We start from the raw sequence: 22,299 nt of genomic DNA, 5'->3' as shown, positions 1-22,299 counted from the left end.
GCTATTTGGTACAGCATGCCTTTTCTTGGTCAGCAGTAATGGATGTGAATGAGCTCTGGGGATTGAAGAAGAAGTAAGGAGCGGTTGATTGACAAAATTTTTTTTTTAATCAGTTTTTCTTTTCTCAGTAGTTCCTTTGTATTCCACCTTGTTTTTCCAACTCGATATTTTCCTCACTACCTCTAGTCAAGTTGTCATTAATTTAAATTTAACAGAAAAGTTGTAAAAGTTGTTTGTTAAACCTACTCTCGCCCTTCAAGAAGCAAGTTTGTGTAATGTGCAACTTCATGTCAGTTGCAATTTTCATGTGTGCTATATCTCTAGGCTTGAACTGTAACTTGAATGGGAGAAAGTTATATTTTGACCAAAGATTCGACAAAGGCAACGCATATGAAAGCTGTTGAGCCTCTTTTCCTGATGAGAATATAAGGTCCATGGCTCACTCCCATACAAAAGTGTGCTGATAACACATGCACAATACATACAGATCTTTGTGTGTTCTGTCAGTTTGTTGTTTTGCCATACCTTCTTGCTCAGTCTAGATATTGTTATGGCAGTTTTTTCAATGCAGATGTTGAGTTCTGTTTCAAGTGAGAGGTTGACTGTGATAAAGGATCCCAGGTATGCAAACTCATTAACCACTTCAAGTTCATAGTTGTTGATCTTGATGGAGGGTGCTTCATCTTTTTTAGGCTTATAGTAAGCCGAAGACTTGGCAGGCTTTGGAAAAACTGTCCAGGAGGTTTTGTAGATAGGCTTCTGTATGGGTTCTGTATGCATCATCAGCGAAGAGGAGGTATTGGATAAGGGCCTCCTGAATCTTACAAGATTAAACAGCTTTCCATCAGCTCTTGTGTGCAAGTAGATTCCCTCAGTTGAGGAACCAAAAGCTTGTTTCAGCAGCAGGGAGAAGAAGATCCCAATCAGAGTTGGGCCAAGTACACAGCCTGGCTTAACTCCGCTACGAATCTGGAAAGCCTCAGAGACTGAGCCATCGTATTGAACTGGGACATACGTGTTTTCATGGAAGGATCAAATCATGCTTAAGAGTTTGGGGGGGAGACATTCAATCTTTTCTAGAAGCGCAAATAGTCCACTTCTACTGACAAGGTCAGAAGCCTTTCTGAGATCGACGAAGGCTATGTAAATGGGGCTTTTTTTTGTTCTCTGCATTTCTCTTGTTGTTGTCTCAGCGAGAAGATCATGTCAATGGTAGACCTTTCAACTCTGAAGCTGCACTGTGATTCGGGATAGATTCTGTCCACAAAGGTCTGAAGTCTGTTCAGGACGACTCAGGCAAAGGCTCTTCCCATAATACTAAGAAGGGAAATGCCATGATATTTGTTACAGTTGCTCCTGTCAACCTTGTTTTTACAGAGCGTGATAATGTTGGCCTCTCTGATTTCTTGTGGTACTTTGCCTTCTTTCCAGCACAGGCAGAGCAACTTGTGAAGATGTTACAGTAGAATAGGTTTTTCGCATTTCATGACATCATAACAGCTTATGATATAAAATATTATAAATTGTGATTTAAAATGTATGTAGGTTGTTCTATAGAAAGCAGAACATCAGCATTTTGAATTGAACTGTTCACTTACACATATGGGAGCACACGAGCTATGTGTTGACACAAGTGGTCAGATTCCTTGCCCCAATGAGTTTAGTCTTTAATTTGAAGCAAGATGTAACAAGCAAATATGATGGATGAAATAAAAGGAGGAAAAGGAGAAGGAGAGTGAAGATTACAAAAATAAGACCACGTGATTACATAGGTTCTCTTGCACAACTTATTGGTTCCTGAAGGTATCAAATTCAGCTGGTATGGAATGCGTTTTACATGACAAAATTACTGCACAAATTAAGAAAGGTGGATCGGAGCATACACAGTACCTAGAAGATTGTTTTCTAATAACAGTCGTCTGTACAGGTCTGTCCTGAGAGAATTGGAATTTTTGGTTTAGATTTAATAATACCCATCTCTTTTCATCAGTAGAACTCAATAAGCTATTAATACTGTACAGGCACATTATGTTACTGAGAAACTAGAAGTCTAATAATGAATTGCCATAATCTTTAGCAGTATCTTTTCCTGTGGGATGGGGGAAACGTCCCAAAAATAATATGCAGTGAAATTCATCAATGAACTTTAAAAATAAAAAAGTGAACAGTTCCAAACATATTAATGGAATATAATAATCAAAGCATATTCACAAAAGTAACAAAGAATGTTAATTAAACACAATCTTTCTGACTAAAGGAAAAAACAAGACTATCAATTTAATTTAAAAAAAAATTGGACTTTATCATTTACCTGACCCAAAACACCAGGATGACTTATGTCTCTCAGACTTACAGATGACAGTGTATTCGACCAGTGTATTTTTACACCATTGGCACAGTGTGTGAGGGGGGAGAAAAGGGAATGTTAAAGTGGTGAGAATAACATAAGCATTGTTTGGTTAGTAATAAATCACAAACCTGCATATGTCAGACAAACTGAACTATGATTTTTAACATAGGCCAGGTTTAGGTTGGCAATAGTTCATTTTCAAGATGTGGTCTGCCATCTTGGGTTTTAAAATTAGAAATCAGTAATATCAAACTGAGATTTGCAGAACATAATTTTTCTTACTATATGATTTTTAAGAAGTGCAGGAAAGTGTCTGGATTGTATATATGTTCACTTGGTATATTTCTTTATTATTCAGTAATTATCACACTTATAATTACAACATTGCCCTTCTAGAGATGGAAAGGCACAGCAGTAAGTAATGCAGAGTTATTTGATCAACAAAAATCTTTCATTAACTTATTGCTGTTGAGAATTGTTCTGTTAAGTGACACTGAAAAATAGGAGTTTAAGCCTTGAAGTAGTAATTTATAACCAACATCAGGTTAAACACATGTTATTGCAGTGGTACTCAACCATAGATGAAGAAAACAATTATACAGAGGTTACAATGTAAGCAGTATTTGTGGCTATGTCAATTCTGATTCCACTGGTGTGAAGAAGTCTAGCTCTACTCATATTCTTGTCATCTACTTGTCTATTCCTAAACTGCTATTTGTTTCCACTGGCATTTGTGCTAGTTGTCATGATGTTGTGCAGTGCCTCACTCAATCCCAGGAAGAACGGCACATGGAGAGCTATAAAGGGTGAACGTGACCTCGTACCCTCTCATTATCACTACTTCATCATGTCTAAAATAGATTTTGTTTTCTGATATTGCTCCATGTCACGGGGACAAGGGAGGGAGAGGAACTGAGGTCTGATTTTTCAATTTGCAGCAGTGGTTTTGCAAATAACTTTATGGGGTCTTGGAGAATATCAATCACCTTCTGAGATGAACTAACGAAGGCAATCACGTAAAAATGTACTTCCATAATCCTGCCAAAGATAATCTTAGTTGAGATGTATGTAGTATGGTTTCATACAGAGTTTCTCGAGGCTTTACATAGATTGGTATCATCCCCATTTTCCCAGTGGGAAAGCTGAGGCACAGAATGCTTCGATCTTTCCTTCCTAATAAGTATATTCCTCATTCATCAAAAGATACTTAGCTTTTCTATTTGCTGTACCATGTTTTCCTGTCTCTCTAATCTCTATCGGCCATGGTTTGAAGCTGTGCATCCTAAAATACTCCTTAATGCTTGATAGAGCAACCCCCTCATCCTGTGTCAACCTATACAATGAACTACATTTAACTCCATCCAAAAATAAAATTGGATTTTCTCCTCATCTTTTTGTGTAAAACTACCAATGTTTGAAAAGGGGCCTGTAGTAATTCTCACCACCTCCATAGTTCCAATAGCTTTTCGTTGAATGTTTTCAAGCATTACACCACAATAAAATATACTGATTCTTTTTAAAAGGCTGTTTCATAACAACGAATTCACTTTTTACCATTAGTTGGTAATGGAATATTAACTGTGGGTCAAGTATACACACTATAATTTCCCTGTTTCAGTTTTTTGAGTCTACTGCACTCTGCACTACAACGCCATCCAAGCTAAATTTAGCTATGTGGAACCAAATTATGCTATTGATAGGACTACACACTGGCTGAATTTGACCCATGATTTCAGTGAACCCTGTGCACCTTTAGAAACATAGTTGTGTATCAGATCCAAGAGTTGTCATCTCTAGTCATTTTCCAAATAGGGTTCATAGAACTAGTGACTGTATCCTACATTCAATGGATGGGAAATGAAGACAGTTGAGGACTAGGTAGCTCCTTAGACTAGGCTTCTGCACTGTTAGATTTTCCTTCTTTGCTGAAACAACCAATTGGCCAGATCAGTTCTTTTTCTTGTTAAACATAGGCACGTTTGTATACAAGTATCTCCTATCCCAAGCTTAGAAAATAATAAACGCAAGTATACTGCACTCATTTTACCCATTTTACCCCCCTGATTTGCCCAGTTCTCGTTGTACCAAATCTTGCACAATATACTGCTCTTATCCTGGACATTTGTTTCCTACATCTCTGGTTAACCACTCTCTCCTGTTTTCGTAATGCAGATGTTACTGAGATGAATGTAGCTGGTACCACTTTCCCTTTGATGTGGCACTGCTACATTGCACACCTGCCCACAGGACCTTACGTTATCAGCAGATTAGCTTAGATGTTCATTATCTGCTCTATTACTTATCATGCATCTGTTTTGTAGAATAGTTTCAAGTCCTATAGTTTCACAAATTTGAGTCTCTTTGATGGTACCATTATAAGTATTTTACGTTGACATTTCTTAATTTGCATGGATATTTTGCTCATTCAGATTGTCTACGTTGATATGTTAAACACAATAGTTCTTTATAGAGTTATCATTCTGATTATTTTCAAGATGTCAAAATATGTTTTTTCCAGCATAACTGTCTTCCCCTACCCAAAATTATGTCAGATTTGTAGTTGATCTGTTTTTTATATATTTTCCCCCAAAATTTGTTCCTCCTTAAAACTGTCCCAGTAGCAAACCAACTCTGCAAGGAGTGACCTCCCAGGAAATCTAGTCAATTGGTGTGACCATATAACTTGTCCTGCCATGAAATCTGGAAACCATTTGTCTAAGAGAAAAGGATTTGCAATACTGGTGTATTGCACTGTTAAGAATTAATTGTCAGAGTAGTCATCATTCCATCAGCTTTTATTTTTGCTGTCTCTTACCTTTTTCTTTTCCAGTTGGTTCATTAGGTAGTTCAACTTAGGCAAAAAAAAAAAAAAAAGTGCTTTAAAATTTTTGTTTTGTTTTCAACAGTGCCCTTAAAGATAGCCGTTTCCCCCCAATGACGAGGGATGAGCTGCCACGGCTTTTCTGCTCAGTGTCTCTACTCACTAATTTTGAAGATGTATGTGATTACTTGGACTGGGAGGTAAGGATTCCAGATCTTTTTAAAGAAAGTTACCTTGATACCAGTATACTCTAGTTCCTCCCAACCTAAGAAGAAGAAAATTGAAATTTGGGAATATTTAGTGTAGTTCTCCTATTGTCTTAGTTGTCTTTTATACACATAAGATGAGGCATCTCTGGTGTCTCCTGGGAGATGTGGTGTTACTATGAAGTTCTCAGGTATGGAAACCATAAAGTGGAACTGAGCCATTTTCATGCCCACTGGATGATCACAGTAAACCTGTGTTCTTAAAAGAGACATGAACAAGACACCATTGATGTCTGGTGGTTGGTTTTTTTGTTTTTTTAAGATTAAATTCTGCAATATTAAAATAGACATCGTCCAAAATACATCCTTAGTTTTTTGGATCAAAACTTTCTGTAATATAGTCGTTATAGAGGAGACCTAGACATTCATAGTCCATCGCTCTGCTAGAACAAGATAAGTCTCTAGAAAGAGGCTGTACCAGACAATATTTACTGATACTACATTTGACCTTAAGCTGCTGGAATCACATAGTGCGCTCATTGCAAAAAAAAAAAAAAAAAAGTCCCACACAGCTGCCTCATTTAGATATAGAAATAAGCATGGGTGGCTGAAGCCAAATAACACTTTATCTAGTGAAAAGGGTGCAAGCCGGACACTTAGAACCTGTCCCCACTAATCCCTTGAAAACAACGAGAACCAAATATACCATTTATTTTTTCAATTTAATACTTATCCTGCGAAGAGCAGCATCCACTTTACTTGTTATGGTTAAAGGGAAACTGCACACGTTGTCTTGGCACAGCAGCATAAAAAGTCACAGGTTAAGAAGCAATTGCTGTTATGTTTAAATTTCTTTTTTTTTTAACAATATATATTTCTGAGTGTGACAGTTTTACTGAAAATTTGTCACTTATGAAAATAATCGGCATGTTCTAGTCCACTACAAAAGAAAACAAATTCCACTGTCTTGTGTTAATAATGGTTTAACACACATAAGAGCTCTAATGCTTAGAGTTTGTTTTTTAAAAACAGTAATGCTTTTCTACCGGCTGTACGTACAGGTTGAAAACTGGTGTATAGTCTCCATAATTGGGTGCTCTCACTGGTAAAGGTCATAAGTGACCTCATTTTCATCGGGGTGACTGTCTCCAGCATTAGCCTCAGAAGTGCCAATTGTATAGTAATTGAAAACTTAAATATAATGCATTTCACAGTTAATTGGTAGTGACAACAGCTTCATGTCTTCTCTTCTGCTGAGCAAAATGGGTGCAAGTTTTCTTTGAGGAACGATCAGAATTTTCACCATAAACACCATTTTTCATGATTTATCTCTCATCTGTCAAAAATTTACTCTGAGCTGAAGCTTTGTCCTAAACCAGGAACAGTTTTTTTAGATAATCCAATTGTTGGTCTCTGAGCTACAGAAGTACAATATATGTTTGGACCACAATTTTTCAAGCATTAATAACTACAGTGGCTTTTTTAAATGAAACTTTACAGGCCAATAATTAAATCAATTTAGTAAATAATTTAAACTGGTTGAGATTTTGTCTAGTCTGCTTGCTACAGTTTAGCATGTTCAGAAACTGTTTTTCATAATGTTTTAAATGCACTCTAATATTGTATTGGCTTCATGCTATCATCTAGTATAGTATAATGTAACGATCGTTATCTTCCCAAGTTGAAATATGCATTTCAAGTTTCCAGATAAATATTTTTACATAATGACAAACTGTTTCAAAGGAGCCATTATGTTCTATCAAATAAGCATATTGCTTAAAAATAACCAAAATACATATTTGTTCGAGAGAGGGGCTTAAAACCAAATTTCACTTTCTGTATTTTATTGCAAAGTCCTATAGAATTTAATAACAGAAGAAAAAATAGGGTTTGACAGAAATGACTTTAGATAGTAATAAAATATAAATTCCTTTCGATAGAATTTGTAATCCTCCCTATAGAATTAAATAGAGAACTATATCCCAGCTGTAGAATTCTATACATTGGTTTAAAAATTCTGTAGAAAAATATTCGCTATGAAATTTCTTAAGACACTTCAATAAGGGAAACCATTAGCCTTTTTTGGAAGGGTGGGAAAGGCAAGAGTATTGTCAAATATTTTAATATTATACTTTTAAAGCCTCTAACGTGGTAAGGGAATCAAGAGGTGGCCATAATATAATGAGTCTCCTGAAACATGGCAAAATCCTGTAGTTCTTTCTGCCATGCTTTTCAAGTGATGGTGCTATATATAACTATAAATGACGTACAGGCATTCCATATAAAGTAAGAAGTTTATACTGAAATGTTAGTCCTTAAAAGAATGATGTGTCACTGTACATGCCCCTTGCAGTGAGACAGCTTATGTCATCCATGTTTCTTTTAAGGGAACTGCAGTTATGCAATGTCAGTGGCAAAAAGACATTTCAAGATGGCTAGAATATGACCTAAAGAGAGATTCTGGGTCTTCCATCTGGTATAACTGCTCATTTCCAGATCATCCTGAAAAATCATCAGCCTGGTTAGGAGACCTTACTTCTGTAGGTATGCTATTGAGATCTTGTGGGAGCTAATTCAGCAATTTGCTGACAGAAGTCAAAATATTTCAAAATTGCAGATCCAGTCAGCTTGCAGTGCTGTGGTGGTTTAGAGACAAGATCATTTGAAGACGTGGTTCAGGACAGGAGTGCCTCCTATACCCTGAAACAGACTGATAGATCTTCCTTCCACTGATTAATGAATTGTTTTCTCAAACTGAAGAGATCAGTTTTTCAGTTGCAGCAAGCAGTGAGAGATCCTCTTTGCAGCAGAGACTTCAGGCGAGTAAACAGGAGACATGAGTGAATTGACTGCCATTAGCTCCCATATGATTTTTCAAATTGCCACCATTTTCACCTCTTATAAAGGTTTGCACCTTTTTCTATTTACTGTCAAAGGATCACTTCAGTACAGTGGTTCATGAAGACACTTCATAAAATACACAAGGTTTCCATTCACGCATGACTGTATATGATTGCACTGTGCATCAGTAGTTCACACACGTGGTGGTTTGAAATGGATGCTGGGCAGATATGCATTGTCTCCTCATTTCTCTAAACAGAGTCTTCCTCCCACGAGACATCTCTCCACTACCCCTGTCCAGTGACTACTTGTGTGTAGTGTCACAGCCTTTCCATCAAGAAAAGGTCTGAGACAGGCAGTGTCATGAATTCTGGGATATGTTTTTGAATGATAATACTTTAGTAGAGAACGTAGACACCAGAGGGCAAGTGGGGAAGCAGCTCATGGAGGTAAAATACTGTTTAATGCTACTGACATGGAGGCAGTAAGATCTGCACCCTTTCACATCCACCAGTGTATCTGATGGGACTTTCTCCCATTCCATTTCCCCTTGCAGCATCCATCCCCAAAGCAAACTCAGTTTTATTCCTCCCTTTACCCTTCTTACAATCACCTTCCTAATTTCTCTCCCCTTCCACTAAGGTCATCCCCGCCCTGCCCAGACTTCAATTCCCTCTTCTCCAAAATTATTAATTTTTTTGCTCGTTGCTTTTTTGCTCTTGAATTCCTTTACTCTCAACTCATATCAGAGTTGGAATCTTTAAACTATTTAGCGAGACATTTCCTTACAATACAATGCTCCACAGAGGAAATCAAACACACAAAAATGTTCTGCTAGGTTACTAAACAATACAGTGGGTTTCAGAATCCTTTTTTTTAAAGGGAATTCTTTGGTTTGCTTAGATCCTAACTAAAAGAAGAGATTCCTATCCATTCTGCATCTTAGGCTACTGAATCCCTTACCCCATGAGAGAGGTTCAGGATGCTGTATCAGGAGCCCCTGGGAGGAAAAAATTAAATCCTGCAAAATGGATAGGATAAGTATGAAATATGCTTAAATGTTTCATGAGGCAAGCTTTGGTACTACAGACTCTGGCTATTTGGGAGTAGATACCTTGTTAATGTGTGAAAGACAAACTAATGTATACGTTTTCTGCATTTCTCTTTTATGAAAATACAGAAGGAAGCAAAAGCTATGCTATCATTTCTCAGTCACTCACACCCAATCACAGATGGGTTTCCCCAGTACTTTTTCCTTTCGGTCATTTTTTTCTCCTGTTAAGATCTGTGTCTTCTCACCACAAAGTGATTCAGATTCCTTGAGAAAGCTTGGGATATTGAAACAAGGCTTCCTGACATCAAGAAAAGTCAGGATTCAGACAGCACAGAAAATTAGCTAAGTTTCTTCAGTAGTTCCACGTTAAGCATACCGTCATACAAATTCAGGCTACTTAATGGCCAGTATTTTGTCAGCTTCTGGTTCCTAAAATAATGTGAAATGGTCTTTTATCCTGAATTTGTTGTCCTTCGATGAAATGCTACCAATCTGTAGAAGACTCTTGAGACTGTGGCTATGGGGTTTGATGATGAGATGAAAGTGAATAGTAATGACAGAGATAGCTTTTCATCAGTGTGTACGAAATTAGATAGTAATTTTAGAGTTTCTGGTGAACAGGTGCACCCAGGAAACAGTTTTAAAAAAACAACCACCCAAAATTTAAGCCTGTTTCAGTCAACTTAAGCTAAACTGAAGGAAAAAACAAAACACAACCCCACACTTACACCAGAAGAAGAATGTCCACGCAGAGGTTTTCAGTTGTTAGCTATAGTGGTTTAAATTCACAAGTTAGGTTATACTAATGCAATTTCTTGTGTAGTTGTGGGCAGGGTTAGTAGTATGTCAGGAGTGTGTTGGACACCATAATTAGAGCAAGACATTTCCATGAACTCTGTCAGTCCGTTGAATTGGTTGACACACAATCTATGCATCAATGAGAATTATGTTTACTCTCTGTTGGAGTGCAGTTATTTGTTGGTTGGGTATTGACTCATATTCAGCACATCATCAGTATAGTAAAGGCTGTGTTATCCGGCACTTTATCAACCAGAAAGCTCTATTATCCAGCATTTCTGATATCTCCCAATACAAATCTTCAATCTAGTAACGGGGAATAGTATACTGCCCAGGACGTTATGCAATTGCACATTTTGCACTCTACTTTTATGCAAAAGAGGCAGAAGACAAGCAAGCAAGCTGTTATCAGGGATTTATTCAAAAAAGCAGTTTCCAGGGTGCGTCATAGGGCTATTACAGATTCAGCCCAATCTACTACACCTTCCACATCTACAATGATAATTGATGTTGATAACGATGACCCTGAGGCACTGCAAGAGCCTTGAAGTGCCTTCTGAATCACCAAAGAAATTTTAAATTATGTTCAGTATAGTTTTAGTGTTAAGTGTATTTTAGTGATCTGTGTGTACACCATGCAGTGCCAATAGTGATATGTAGTGTCATAAGAGAAAAGTTTCCTATACAGTAGGTTACCTGCATACACCTAAGTGCTTCAAGAAACCAACTGCTCTGCAGTGCAGTACTACGACTGGATTGGTGAATATCTCTGTACTGCACTACAGTATTTTATACTTTATTCATTTTATTATATTCTAATTCTTTGAAAATTTGGTATTCCATTGGTAAAAAAAAATATAACTCTCAGTTAACTAGAATATTTGATTAACCGTCACCCACCATTCCCCCAAATATTTGATTAACCGGCACCCACCATTCTCCCAACATGCCAGATAACAAAGCTTTGACTGTATTTCTGGTTAATTCCTCATGAATATTGTAAACTATAAGTTTTCATGATCACCTCTGTTGCACAGGCAGCAAAGAGTCCTGTGGCACCTTATAGACTAACAGACGTTTTGGAGCATGAGCTTTCGTGGGTGAATATCCACTTCATCGGATGCATGTAGTGGAAATTTCCAGGGGCAGGTATATATATGCAAGCAAGAAGCAGGCTAGAGATAACAAGGTTACTTCAATCAGGGAGGATGAGGCCCTCTTCTAGCAGCTGAGGTGTGAAAACCAAGGGAGGAGAAACTGATTTTGTAGTTGGCAAGCCATTCACGGTCTTTGTTTAATCCTGAGCTGATGGTGTCAAATTTGCAGATGAACTGAAGCTCAGCAGTTTCTCTTTGGAGTCTGGTCCTGAAGTTTTTTTGCTGCAGGATGGCCACCTTAAGATCTGCTATTGTGTGGCCAGGGAGGTTGAAGTGTTCTCCTACAGGTTTTTGTATATTGCCATTCCTAATGTCTGATTTGTGTCCATTTATCCTTTTCCGTAGAGACTGTCCAGTTTGGCTGATGTACATAGCAGAGGGGCATTGCTGGCATATGATGGTGTATATTACATTGGTGGACGTGCAGGTGATAAACCGGTGATGGTGTGGCTGATCTGGTTAGGTCCTGTGATGGTCTCGCTGGTGTAGATATGTGGGCAGAGTTGGCATCGAGGTTTGTTGCATGGATTGGTTCCTAAATTAGAGTTATTATGGTGCGGTGTGCAGTTACTGGTGAGAATATGCTTCAGGTTGGCAGGTTGTCTGTGGGCGAGGACTGGCCTGCCACCCAAGGCCTGTGAAAGTGTGGGATCATTGTCCAGGATGGGTTGTAGATCCCTGATGATGCGTTGGAGGGGTTTAAGCTGGGGACTGTATGTGATGGCCAGTGGAGTCCTGTTGGTTTCTTTCTTGGGTTTGTCTTGCAGTAGGAGGCTTCTGGGTACACGTCTGGCTCTGTTGATCTGTTTCCTTATTTCCTCGTGTGGGTATTGTAGTTTTGAGAATGCTTGGTGGAGATTTTGTAGGTGTTGGTCTCTGTCTGAGGGGTTAGAACAGATGCGGTTGTACCTCCGTGTTTGGCTGTAGACAATGGATCGTGTGGTGTGCCCGGGATGGAAGCTGGAGGCATGAAGGTAGGCATAGCGGTCGGTAGGTTTTCGGTATAGGGTGGTGGTGATGTGACCATCACTTATTTGCACCGTAGTGTCTAGGAAGTGGACCTCCTGTGTAGATTGGTCCAGGCTGAGGTTGATGGTGGGGTGGAAGCTATTGAAATCGTGGTGGAATTTTTCCAGAGTCTCCTTCCCATGGGTCCAGATGACGAAGATGTCATCAATGTAGCGTAGGTAGAGAAGGGGCGTGAGTGGACAAGAGCTGAGGAAGCGTTGTTCCAGGTCAGCCATAAAAATGTTGGCATATTGTGGGGCCATGCGGGTGCCCATAGCGGTGCCACTGATCTGGAGAGATATATTGTCAGCAAATTTGAAATAGGTATGTGTGAGGATAAAGGCACAGAGCTCAGCAACCAGTTGTGCTGTGGCATCATCAGGGATACTGTTCCTCACAGCTTGTATTCCATCAGTGTGTGGGATGTTTGTGTAGAGAGCCTCTACATATACATGGTGGCTAGGATAGTGTTTTCTGGAAGGTCACCAATGCATTGTAGTTTCCTCAGGAAATCAGTGATGTCACGGAGATAGCTGGGAGTGCTGGTGGCATAGGGTCTGAGTAGAGAGTCCACATATCCAGACAGTCCTTCAGTGAGAGTGCCCGAGATGATGGGGTGTCCAGGATTTCCGGGTTTGTGGATCTTGGGTAGTAGATAGAATAACCGTGGTCGGGGCTCTAAGTGTATGTTGGTTTGTTCCGGTGTTAGTGTAGGGAGTGTCCTGAGTAGATGGTGCAGTTTCTTAGTGTATTCCTCAGTGGGATTTGAGGGAAGTGGCCTGTAGAATTTGGTATTGGAGAGTTGTCTGGCGGCCTCCTTTTGGTAGTCAGACCTGTTCATGATGACAACAGCACCTCCTTTATCAGCCTTTTTGATTATAATGTCAGGATGGTTTCTGAGGCTGTGGATGGCATTGCGTTCTGCACAACTTAGGTTATGAGGCAAGTGATGTTGTTTTTCCACAATTTCTGCCTGTGCATGTTAGCGGAAGCATTCTGTGTATAGGTCCAGACTGTCATTTCGACCCTCAGAAGGAGTCCATGTGGAGTTTTTCTTCTTGTGCTGTTGGTGGGAGGGTAACTGTGTATCAGTGAGCTGTTCAGTGTTATCCTGAAAGTATTCTTTGAGTCGGAGACGGCGAAAGTAGGCTTCCAGATCGCCGCAGAACTGTATCATGTTAGTGGGGGTGGCAGGACAGAAGGAGAGTCCCCGAGATAGGACAGGCTTTTCTTCTGGGCTGAGTGTGTGGTTGGATAGATTGACGATATTGCTGGGTGAGTTAGGAGTACCACGGTTGTGGCCCCATGTGGCAGGTAGGAGTTTAGACAGCTTACAGTCCTTTTTTCTTTGTAGAGAGGTGAAGTGAGTAATGTAGATCTCGTGTCTTATTTTAGTGAAGTCCGTTTGTATGGAAGTTTGGTTATTTATGTATCAGAGGGATAGCCGCGTTAGTCTGGATCTGTAAAAGCAGCAAAGAATCCTGTGGCACCTTATAGACTAACAGACGTTTTGCAGCATGAGCTTTCGTGGGTGAATACCCACTTCTTCAGATGCAAGTAGTGGAAATTTCCAGGGGCAGGTTTATATATGCAAGCAAGAAGCAAGCTAGAGATAACGAGGTTAGTTCAATCAGGGAGGATGAGGCCCTGTTCTAGCAGTTGTGTGAAAACCAAGCGAGGAGAAACTGGTTCTGTAATTGGCAAGCCATTCACAGTCTTTGTTTAATCCTGAGCTGATGGTGTCAAATTTGCAGATGAACTGGAGCTCAGCAGTTTCTCTTTGAAGTCTGGTCCTGAAGTTTTTTTGCTGCAGGACGGCCACCTTAAGATCTGCTATTGTGTGGCCAGGGAGTTTGAAGTGTTCTCCTCCAGTTTTTTTATATTGCTATTCCTAATATCTGATTTGTGCCCATTTATCCTTTTCCTTAGAGACTGTCCAGTTTGGCCGATGTACATAGCAGAGGGGCATTGCTGGCATATGATGGCATATATTACATTGGTGGACGTGCAGGTGAATGAACCGGTGATGGTGTGGCTGATCATGTTAGGTCCTGTGATGGTGTCGCTGGTGTAGATATGTGGGCAGAGTTGGCATCGAGGTTTGTTGCATGGATTGGTTCCTGAGCTAGAGTTACTATGGTGCAGGGTGCAGTTACTGGTGAGAATATGCTTTAGGTTGGCAGGTTGTCTGTGGGCGAGGACTGGCCTGCCACCCAAGGCCTGTGAAAGTGTGGGATCATTCTCCAAGATGGGTTGTAGATCCCTGATGATGCGCTGGAGGGGTTTTAGCTGGGGACTGTATGTGATGGCCAGTGGAGTCCTGTTGGTTTCTTTCTTGGGTTTGTCTTGCAGTAGGAGGCTTCTGGGTACACGTCTGGCTCTGTTGATCTGTCTCCTTATTTCCTCGTGCGGGTACTGTAGTTTTGAGAATGCTTGGTGGAGATTTTGTAGGTGTTGGTCTCTGTCTGTGGGGTTAGAGCAGATGCGGTTGTACCTCAGTGCTTGGCTGTAGACAATGGATCTTGTGGTGTGCCCGGGCTGGAAGCTGGAGGCATGAAGGTAGGCATAGCGGTCGGTAGGTTTTCGGTATAGGGTGGTGTTAATGTGACCATCAATTATTTGCACCGTAGTGTCTAGGAAGTGGACCTCCCGTGTAGATTGGTCCAGGCTGAGGTTGATGGTGGGGTGGAAGCTGTTGAAATCGTGGTGGAATTTTTCCAGAGTCTCCTTCCCATGGGTCCAGATGATGAAGATGTCATCAATGTAGCGTAGGTAGAGAAGGGGCGTGAGTGGACGGGAGCTGAGGAAGCGTTGTTCCAGGTCAGCCATAAAAATGTTGGCATATTGTGGGGCCATGCGGGTGCCCATAGCGGTACCACTGATCTGGAGATATATATTATCATCAAATTTGAAATAGTTGTGTCTGAGGATAAAGGCACAGAGCTCAGCAACCAGTTGTGCTGTGGCATCATCAGGGATACTGTTCCTCACAGCTTGTATTCCATCAGCGTGTGGGATGTTGGTGTAGAGAGCCTCTACATCCATGGTGGCCAGGATGGTGTTTTTTGGAAGGTCACCAATGCATTGTAGTTTCCTCAGGAAATCAGTGGTGTCATGGAGATAGCTGGGAGTGCTGGTGGCATAGGGTCTGAGTAGAGTCCACATATCCAGACAGTCCTTCAGTGAGAGTTCCGATGCCCGAGATGATGGGGCGTCCAGGATTTCCAGGTTTGTGGATTTTGGGCAGTAGATAGAATAGCCCTGGTCGGGGCTCTAATGGTATGTGCCAGCAATGCCCCTCTGCTATGTACATCGGCCAAACTGGACAGTCTCTAAGGAAAAGGATAAATGGACACAAATCAGATATTAGGAATGGCAATATACAAAAACCTGTAGGAGAACACTTCAACCTCCCTGGCCACACAATAGCAGATCTTAAGGTGGCCGTCCTGCAGCAAAAAAACTTCAGGACCAGACTTCAAAGAGAAACTGCTGAGCTCCAATTCATCTGCAAATTTGACACCATCAGCTCAGGATTAAACAACGACTGTGAATGGCTTGCCAACTACAGAACCAGTTTCTCCTCGCTTGGTTTTCACTCAACTGCTAGAAGAGGGCCTCATCCTCCCTGATTGAACTAACCTCATTATCTCTAGCTTGCTTCTTGCTTGCATATATAAACCTGCCCCTGGAAATTTCCACTACTTGCATCTGAAGAAGTGGGTATTCACCCACGAAAGCTCATGCTGCAAAACGTCTGTTTGTCTATAAGGTGCCACAGGATTCTTGGTTATTTATGAGAGTCTCCAGGTTGGAGAGCTCTTTTTTGATGTTTTCCTGTTTGCTGTATAGGATGCTGATCAGGTGGTTCCTCAGTTTCTTTGATAGAGTATGGCATAATCTCTCACTGTGGTCTGTGTAGTATGTAGATAGCAGTGGATTTGGATATTAGCACAGGAAGGTGGACCTTTATATATTCCACAAAATTTTAAAATTTGATTTTGAAGACATGCTAAAAATAAAACATATTTTACAAAATACCTTGAGTAATTGAATATATACACCTCTACCCCGATATAACACGAATTTGGATATAACGCGGTAAAGCAGCGCTCTGCGGGGGCAGGGCTGTGCACTCCGGCAGATCAAAGCAAGTTCAATATAACACGGTTTTACCTATAACGCGGGAAGATTTTTTGGCTCCCGAGGACAGCACTATATCGGGGTAGAGGTGTACCACCATAAATACTATTTCTGTTCATCTAGATTCTAATCCCACTGCTCTCCTTATCTGTTCTTAGGATCCATAAAAGTATTGTAATTTGTGAATTAAAACAAGGAGAATGTCAATAGCCTTCTAACCAGGGGCAGCTCCAGGCCCCAGCACGCCAAGCGCGTGCTTGGGGCGGCATGCCGCGGGGGGCGCTCTGCCGGTCGCCGGGAGGGCGGCAGGTAGGGCTCCAGTGGACCTCCCACAGGTGTGCCTGCGGAGGTTCCGCTGGTCCCGTGGCTTCGGTGGAGCCGTGGGACCAGCGGACCCTCCGCAGGCACGCCTGTGGGAGGTCCACCGGAGCCGCGGCACCAGCGACTGGCAGAGCGCCCCCCGCGGCATGCCGCCCTGCTTGGGGCGGCGAAATGTCTAGAGCCGCCCCTGCTTCTAACTTACTATTATAAAGCAGGCAAGAAGAGTGATGAGGGTGCATATATGTTATCACAGCACAACCAATACCCTGGGTGACTGCTCTGTAAGTTGCCTAATAGAAGCAGCATGGAAATAGGTAGATTAATAATAATAGCCTGAAAATTACCACACACAGAGGCTAAATACAATATTTTTGTACAAATTGGAAATAGGAAAAGTTAAAACAAAGTTACAGTTTAAAATGGAATCCATGGTCATGTTGTATGTGCCTTAGGCTACATAACTTCGACAGGCTCATGTAGTTACACCTGTCTGTCCTCCCCTTTCTACCTCCAATTGCTTGCTAAAGCCTCTTGTTGAGCCTTTTCTTAAATTGGATTGTAAGCTGTTCATGGCAGTCAACAAACCGTACTGGATTTGCATGTTGTCTAGAACAACGGGACCCCAATCCCGATCTACATGCTGTAATAAAAAGAGATTTCAAAGGAGTTGCAGTTGTTGTGTTTTAGGACTGACAGATGTTTTTTCAGTTTCTGGTATGTAGGAAAATTTTAAACTGGTAGTGTTTGTATGTAAACATAAATGTTTTGGTCAGGATACATTTTGGGTTTTATCTTGGCAATTAGTCAATCTGTAATTACTTTTCTGCTCTAATCAATTTGTCTTGCAAATTTGCTCTGAAAAAGATGCAAATTGCTACGCTAATAAAAGGGGGCACCTGAGCTTCACATGGATGGACCATGTTGATGTGCATCACTTTGTATTAGTGTGAAGTTTCCCATCATTCAGATGTGGTTTTACAGTTTGCATAAAGTTACTAGTTGGTTTCCTTGACCCTAGAATAAATTAGGCAATATCTGCTTAAACTTTTCATTCCCAAATTTCCATTTGCCATAATAGAACTGTCTGGTTCAGAATTACACCTTCAAAGAGTACATATTTGGCTTCTAAAACAAAGTTACACCTGCTTACTTGATAGTTTAGGTTCAGAAATGTAAGAGAGATTAATTGAGACCAATTGATATGAAGGAGATTAGAGATGAAACTTTTCTGAATGAAGATGTGAATCAAATCAGAAAAGTTTCATCATATTTAAGACATTGTGCGTTGATAAAGAGGAGGAGGATTTGCAAGTCAAGATCACCAGAGTAATCTCCCTCCCCTCACCCCACACTCATAGCCACATCAAGATGCTAGAGCAAAAATAACTTTGTATAATATTTACCTTGAAATATCTGTGTGTTAATTGGACAGTTGGCCCTGGGGAGCCTGTGTGCTCCATTATATTAATCCTTGGTTTTGAATTTGGTTGCCATGCAGTTGTTCTAGAGTAAGTCTTCATTCTAAAAATCTTTCTCTTCTGTTTGTTAAAATCAAATTAGTTTGTGCCAAAAAACAGGTATCTAAACCAAATAACACTATAAGCTTTTAAACACACAATACTCTTGTTTCCACCTGCACCTGAGAACTTCCAAATTTAAGGAGCACAGGAATAAAAATCTGAGGCTACTAACATTTTATGTTTACATTTGTGTAACTGAAAACTGTTGATTAAATTTTGGTAAGAAATTTCACTCCCAGCTGGAGGCCTCTTACGACAAACTGATCAAGAGCATGTGTTTACAGCAGAATTATTGTACCCTTGAAAATAGGGAAGTGCTATGTACACATGCATTACTTTTGCAAACAATGCCTCGAAAGGGCACCAGCCTACTACTTCTAGGAATTTGGAACATCTCATGAAAGTTGCATGTCACTCCTTTCTGTCAGCAATGTTGGTTTCTTCATTGTAGGCAGTAGACCTTACACTAGAAAACAGTCTTGCTATATATGGAAATATGAATTTGAAGTTGATTAGCTTCCCAAAGCTTTGAAATACCTTTCCTTTCTGTACCCTTCTTCTTCATACATTAGTGGAAATTTCATGAACTGGAAGGCTCAAGGGATTGGTAATAGCTCAAACCTTTCACCATTAGGTTGCCAGTTCAGACAAGATCCCAGTTGTTAGTGGCCACAAGTCATTAGACCAGCTGGTTGCCTATGAAATAGAACTGGTGATCTTGGTTCACCTTCTGGTGGACAGGTGTTCACATCCCATTAATAACACCCCCATTGGCAGGATCAAAAGAGAGGTTAAGCACTGAATGGGCATTGAGACCAAACTACTCTCACCTCAAACAGTGTTCCCTTCAGGTCAGAGATGAAGTACTTCAGTGGGGCATTGTAGGGCATGCTTGCACTGCCACTGCCCTGGCCAGACTGTCAGTTGGACGCCATTAAAAAGGGCTAAATTCACTTCAGAATTACCTTGAAAATGTTTTTTTTTTTTAATCTAAAATTGGGTAAACCTTTCTTTAAAATGCTCACATCTTGGGATTTTTCACATTAGAAATTTCTTGTATTGTTTTTAAATGTACTAATAAAACTGCCAATTTCTTTCAGGTGGGTGTACATGGCATTAGAATAGAATTCATCAATGAAAAAGGATCAAAACGCACCGCCACCTACTTACCGGAGGTTGCAAAGGAGCAAGGTCATTGTTGCACTTTATTTCATATGATCTGGTGAAGAATTTAAATATACATATAAACCTAAAATGCAATATTTGACCTTGCACTGATGTCAGATGATGGAGCAATACTTAACTGTAAGGAATGACTCTTATAAATGCCACTTACATGCCTGTATAAAATCAATCCCTTTATTGGGAAGATTTCAATAAATTGTAGCAGTTTGTTAAGAAAGTCAGAAATAAAGAGTAAAGTAGCAGCAATATGCAAAATAAAAGATGTAGGGGGTGGTACAGTGCTAATTAGAAGCTGCCATTTTTCATACACCCAACTTGCTACAATCAGTGAAATGCAAAACCCGTTTAACTTAGTGATGGGATGACTGCTCATGGATCTTAACAGTGGAGTTATTTCTCAACCTGCAATACTGAAATTTTCTCTTGTTAGGCTCTCACTGCTGTCACTTAATCCTCTTTAAGAGCTTTGGCTTCCCATTGTTTCTTGGTGGGTAGAAGGGAGTTGGTTTCATACTGAATGTCCCAAAATACTTTTGTAAATGAAAGTGTGTCCCTTTTAAAAGAGGCACAGACTTATAAGTTCATCATTTGGAAGAACAAAATACACTAGTTCTGTTTAATACAGTATGTGGTGCTGATCCGCTAACTACTTACTAATGTTTTCTCTTCTAGCCGTGACTCAGGGTTTTGTTTTGTTTTTTCATTTTTGCATTGTTTTTGAATTTGCCTCCTTATGTTTGGATTTGTTGTGTTAAGAGATAAAGAAAAACCTGCACTAAGGATCACCTTGAATATACAACTCCCTGACTACAAGTGACCACTTAAAATTATCCCTAAGATTCCTAGTACAATTTTGTTTGTTCTGTACTTATAGATCTACATCTTTCAGGAAAAAGTGTTTTTTGCTGAGCCCTTACATGGTCACTTAAGACAGCTCATACTATATTTATAAAGTGTAATTGTTATGTGAACTTCTTTAGTCAAAATTTGTATATATATAATTTTGGATTCTTTAAAAAAACTGGTTTTTATACATGTGGTTTATTAAACAGAAAAAAGCAAAATTATATATTTAGTCTTGTTAGACACCTATCTGAATAATCTAAGCAATTGTGTACTTCTGAAATACATCTAACAGTTTTATCAATACAATTATAATTTTCTACATATTATTGAGATACCATGTATTCAAAATTTGATCTTTATATATTGCTTAAAAATAGTGTAAAAGACTTGTTGGAGAACCATAATTAACCTAAGCTATTTGTGGATTAATACTCCAAAAATATATAAGCCAACCACCAGCAAATTGTTTAATGTTGTAATTCTGAAAATGGAAGAATCGCTGTTAACTTTAACAGTGGCACTTACAGAAAGGTCTGTGAGATCCTATACCATTAGGTGATGAGGCATGGGATTTTTCTGTCCTTCACCTGCACCCCTTAAAGCACACTTTGAGCCAGTTAAAATTGCTTACATGCAATATTTCCAATAGAAACTTGATTTTCAAGTGGTTCTATGTATTTTATTTCAATATGATTTAAAGGGTTACTGTGATACATGACCTTGCCATAGTAGGATGAAGTCCTCGTTTTCTTTTACAGCCTTTAGATTTTGGAAGGATATAATTTTTGTTTCTCCATATCCAGAAAGCATGGCTTTATTGGATCTACTTTTAAACTATGTGCAAGATCTTTGCCTTGCACAATAAACTTACTTTGATGTAGGAATAATCCTGTATATAGTACTTCCTGCAGGAGGCTGTTCTTAGGAACACAGGAATTTACATGTTATAGATCTATGGGAATCTTTATAATGGACTTTAGCAGAGTAGATGCAAAAATATAACATGAAGTAATATTTTAATGTAAAGTCTGTTTAATTACATGCTCTTTGCTGATATTTATTCTGATAAAACTCAACAGGATGGGACCACATTCAGACCATAGATTCCTTATTGAGGAAAGGAGGCTACAAAGCTCCAATTACTAATGAGTTCAGGAAAACCATAAAACTGACCAGGTATGTATTAGGGGCTACATTACAGATACGTTTTGTTATTTCAATATTTCCCCAGCTTGTTTATTTTCTGCAGACATCTGCTAAAATATTGATGGTAAAGTCTTCCTTCATAGTAACAGATTTAACAATATCTGTCCTTCTGCAACAGCGGTCCTTTCTTCTTTGGTGTGTCTCTGTAACTTCCATTAATAGTCACAGGAGTTCACAACGCTCAGCAAGGGAAGAATGAGCTGCTGTTTAATGTATATCTTTCCAAGGGTCCTCTGTATATTTTATTTCATGCTGCTGCTTAAAGATTGCAACTTGGAAAAATGATAAGGGTGTGGTAGCTCTTACTTGCCAAAGTTAGTGCACTGGGTGTAACAGATATCCCCTCTAGGGTTCGAGAGAGATTAGGAACTCTCACCATTCAAATTCTAAAGTTCAGCTTGTGCAGGTGCTTCATATGTCCCTGCTAGGAAACTACATTACCCTCCCAACCTTTCTGAAAGAAAGGTGATACATTACATAACATTACCCCTACAGCTGGGTTAATCAGGCTGACAGTCCCTATGTTGTTGGGCTGGGGATGTCACTCCCTCCACACAAACCAGGCAGTGTTTGTTGACTTTTAGTGCTTTGAGATTATCTTCTCATTTGTAGAGGACACACTGTCAACTGGATGATGTAGAAATGTGGTTTTATAGGGGCAGTTCTACATGCACCTAGAGAGGTACATTGTTATCAACTTGAAAAATAAATAAATTACAAAATTGAGAGATTGCAGATTATCTACTAAGAGTGAGAGAAAAAAAGAATTACAAGTAAGTCATTTTCACTTCTCCAAAGGTACCATTGGTAATAGTTAACCATTCCTGGAGATGGGAACACTCT

General features: G+C 39.8%; 1 protein-coding gene across 4 annotated transcripts in view; it reads left to right on the top strand.

Annotated features, from left to right (window-relative positions):
* Positions 1-22,299, top strand: part of AMMECR1 (AMMECR nuclear protein 1) — a 117,566-nt gene that overhangs the window by 72,808 nt on the left and 22,459 nt on the right. For all 4 annotated transcript variants that reach the window (XM_045030128.1, XM_045030129.1, XM_045030127.1 and 1 more), the window contains 3 exons: positions 5,257-5,371; positions 19,320-19,410; positions 21,330-21,426. In XM_045030128.1, the coding sequence (XP_044886063.1) occupies positions 5,257-5,371; positions 19,320-19,410; positions 21,330-21,426 (303 nt within the window). The remainder of the gene's footprint in view (positions 1-5,256; positions 5,372-19,319; positions 19,411-21,329; positions 21,427-22,299) is intronic.

This window comes from Mauremys mutica, chromosome 9 (genome assembly GCF_020497125.1).
Source record: "Mauremys mutica isolate MM-2020 ecotype Southern chromosome 9, ASM2049712v1, whole genome shotgun sequence".
Classification (NCBI taxonomy): Eukaryota; Metazoa; Chordata; order Testudines; family Geoemydidae; genus Mauremys; species Mauremys mutica.
This window is presented reverse-complemented; position numbering and strand designations above follow the sequence as displayed.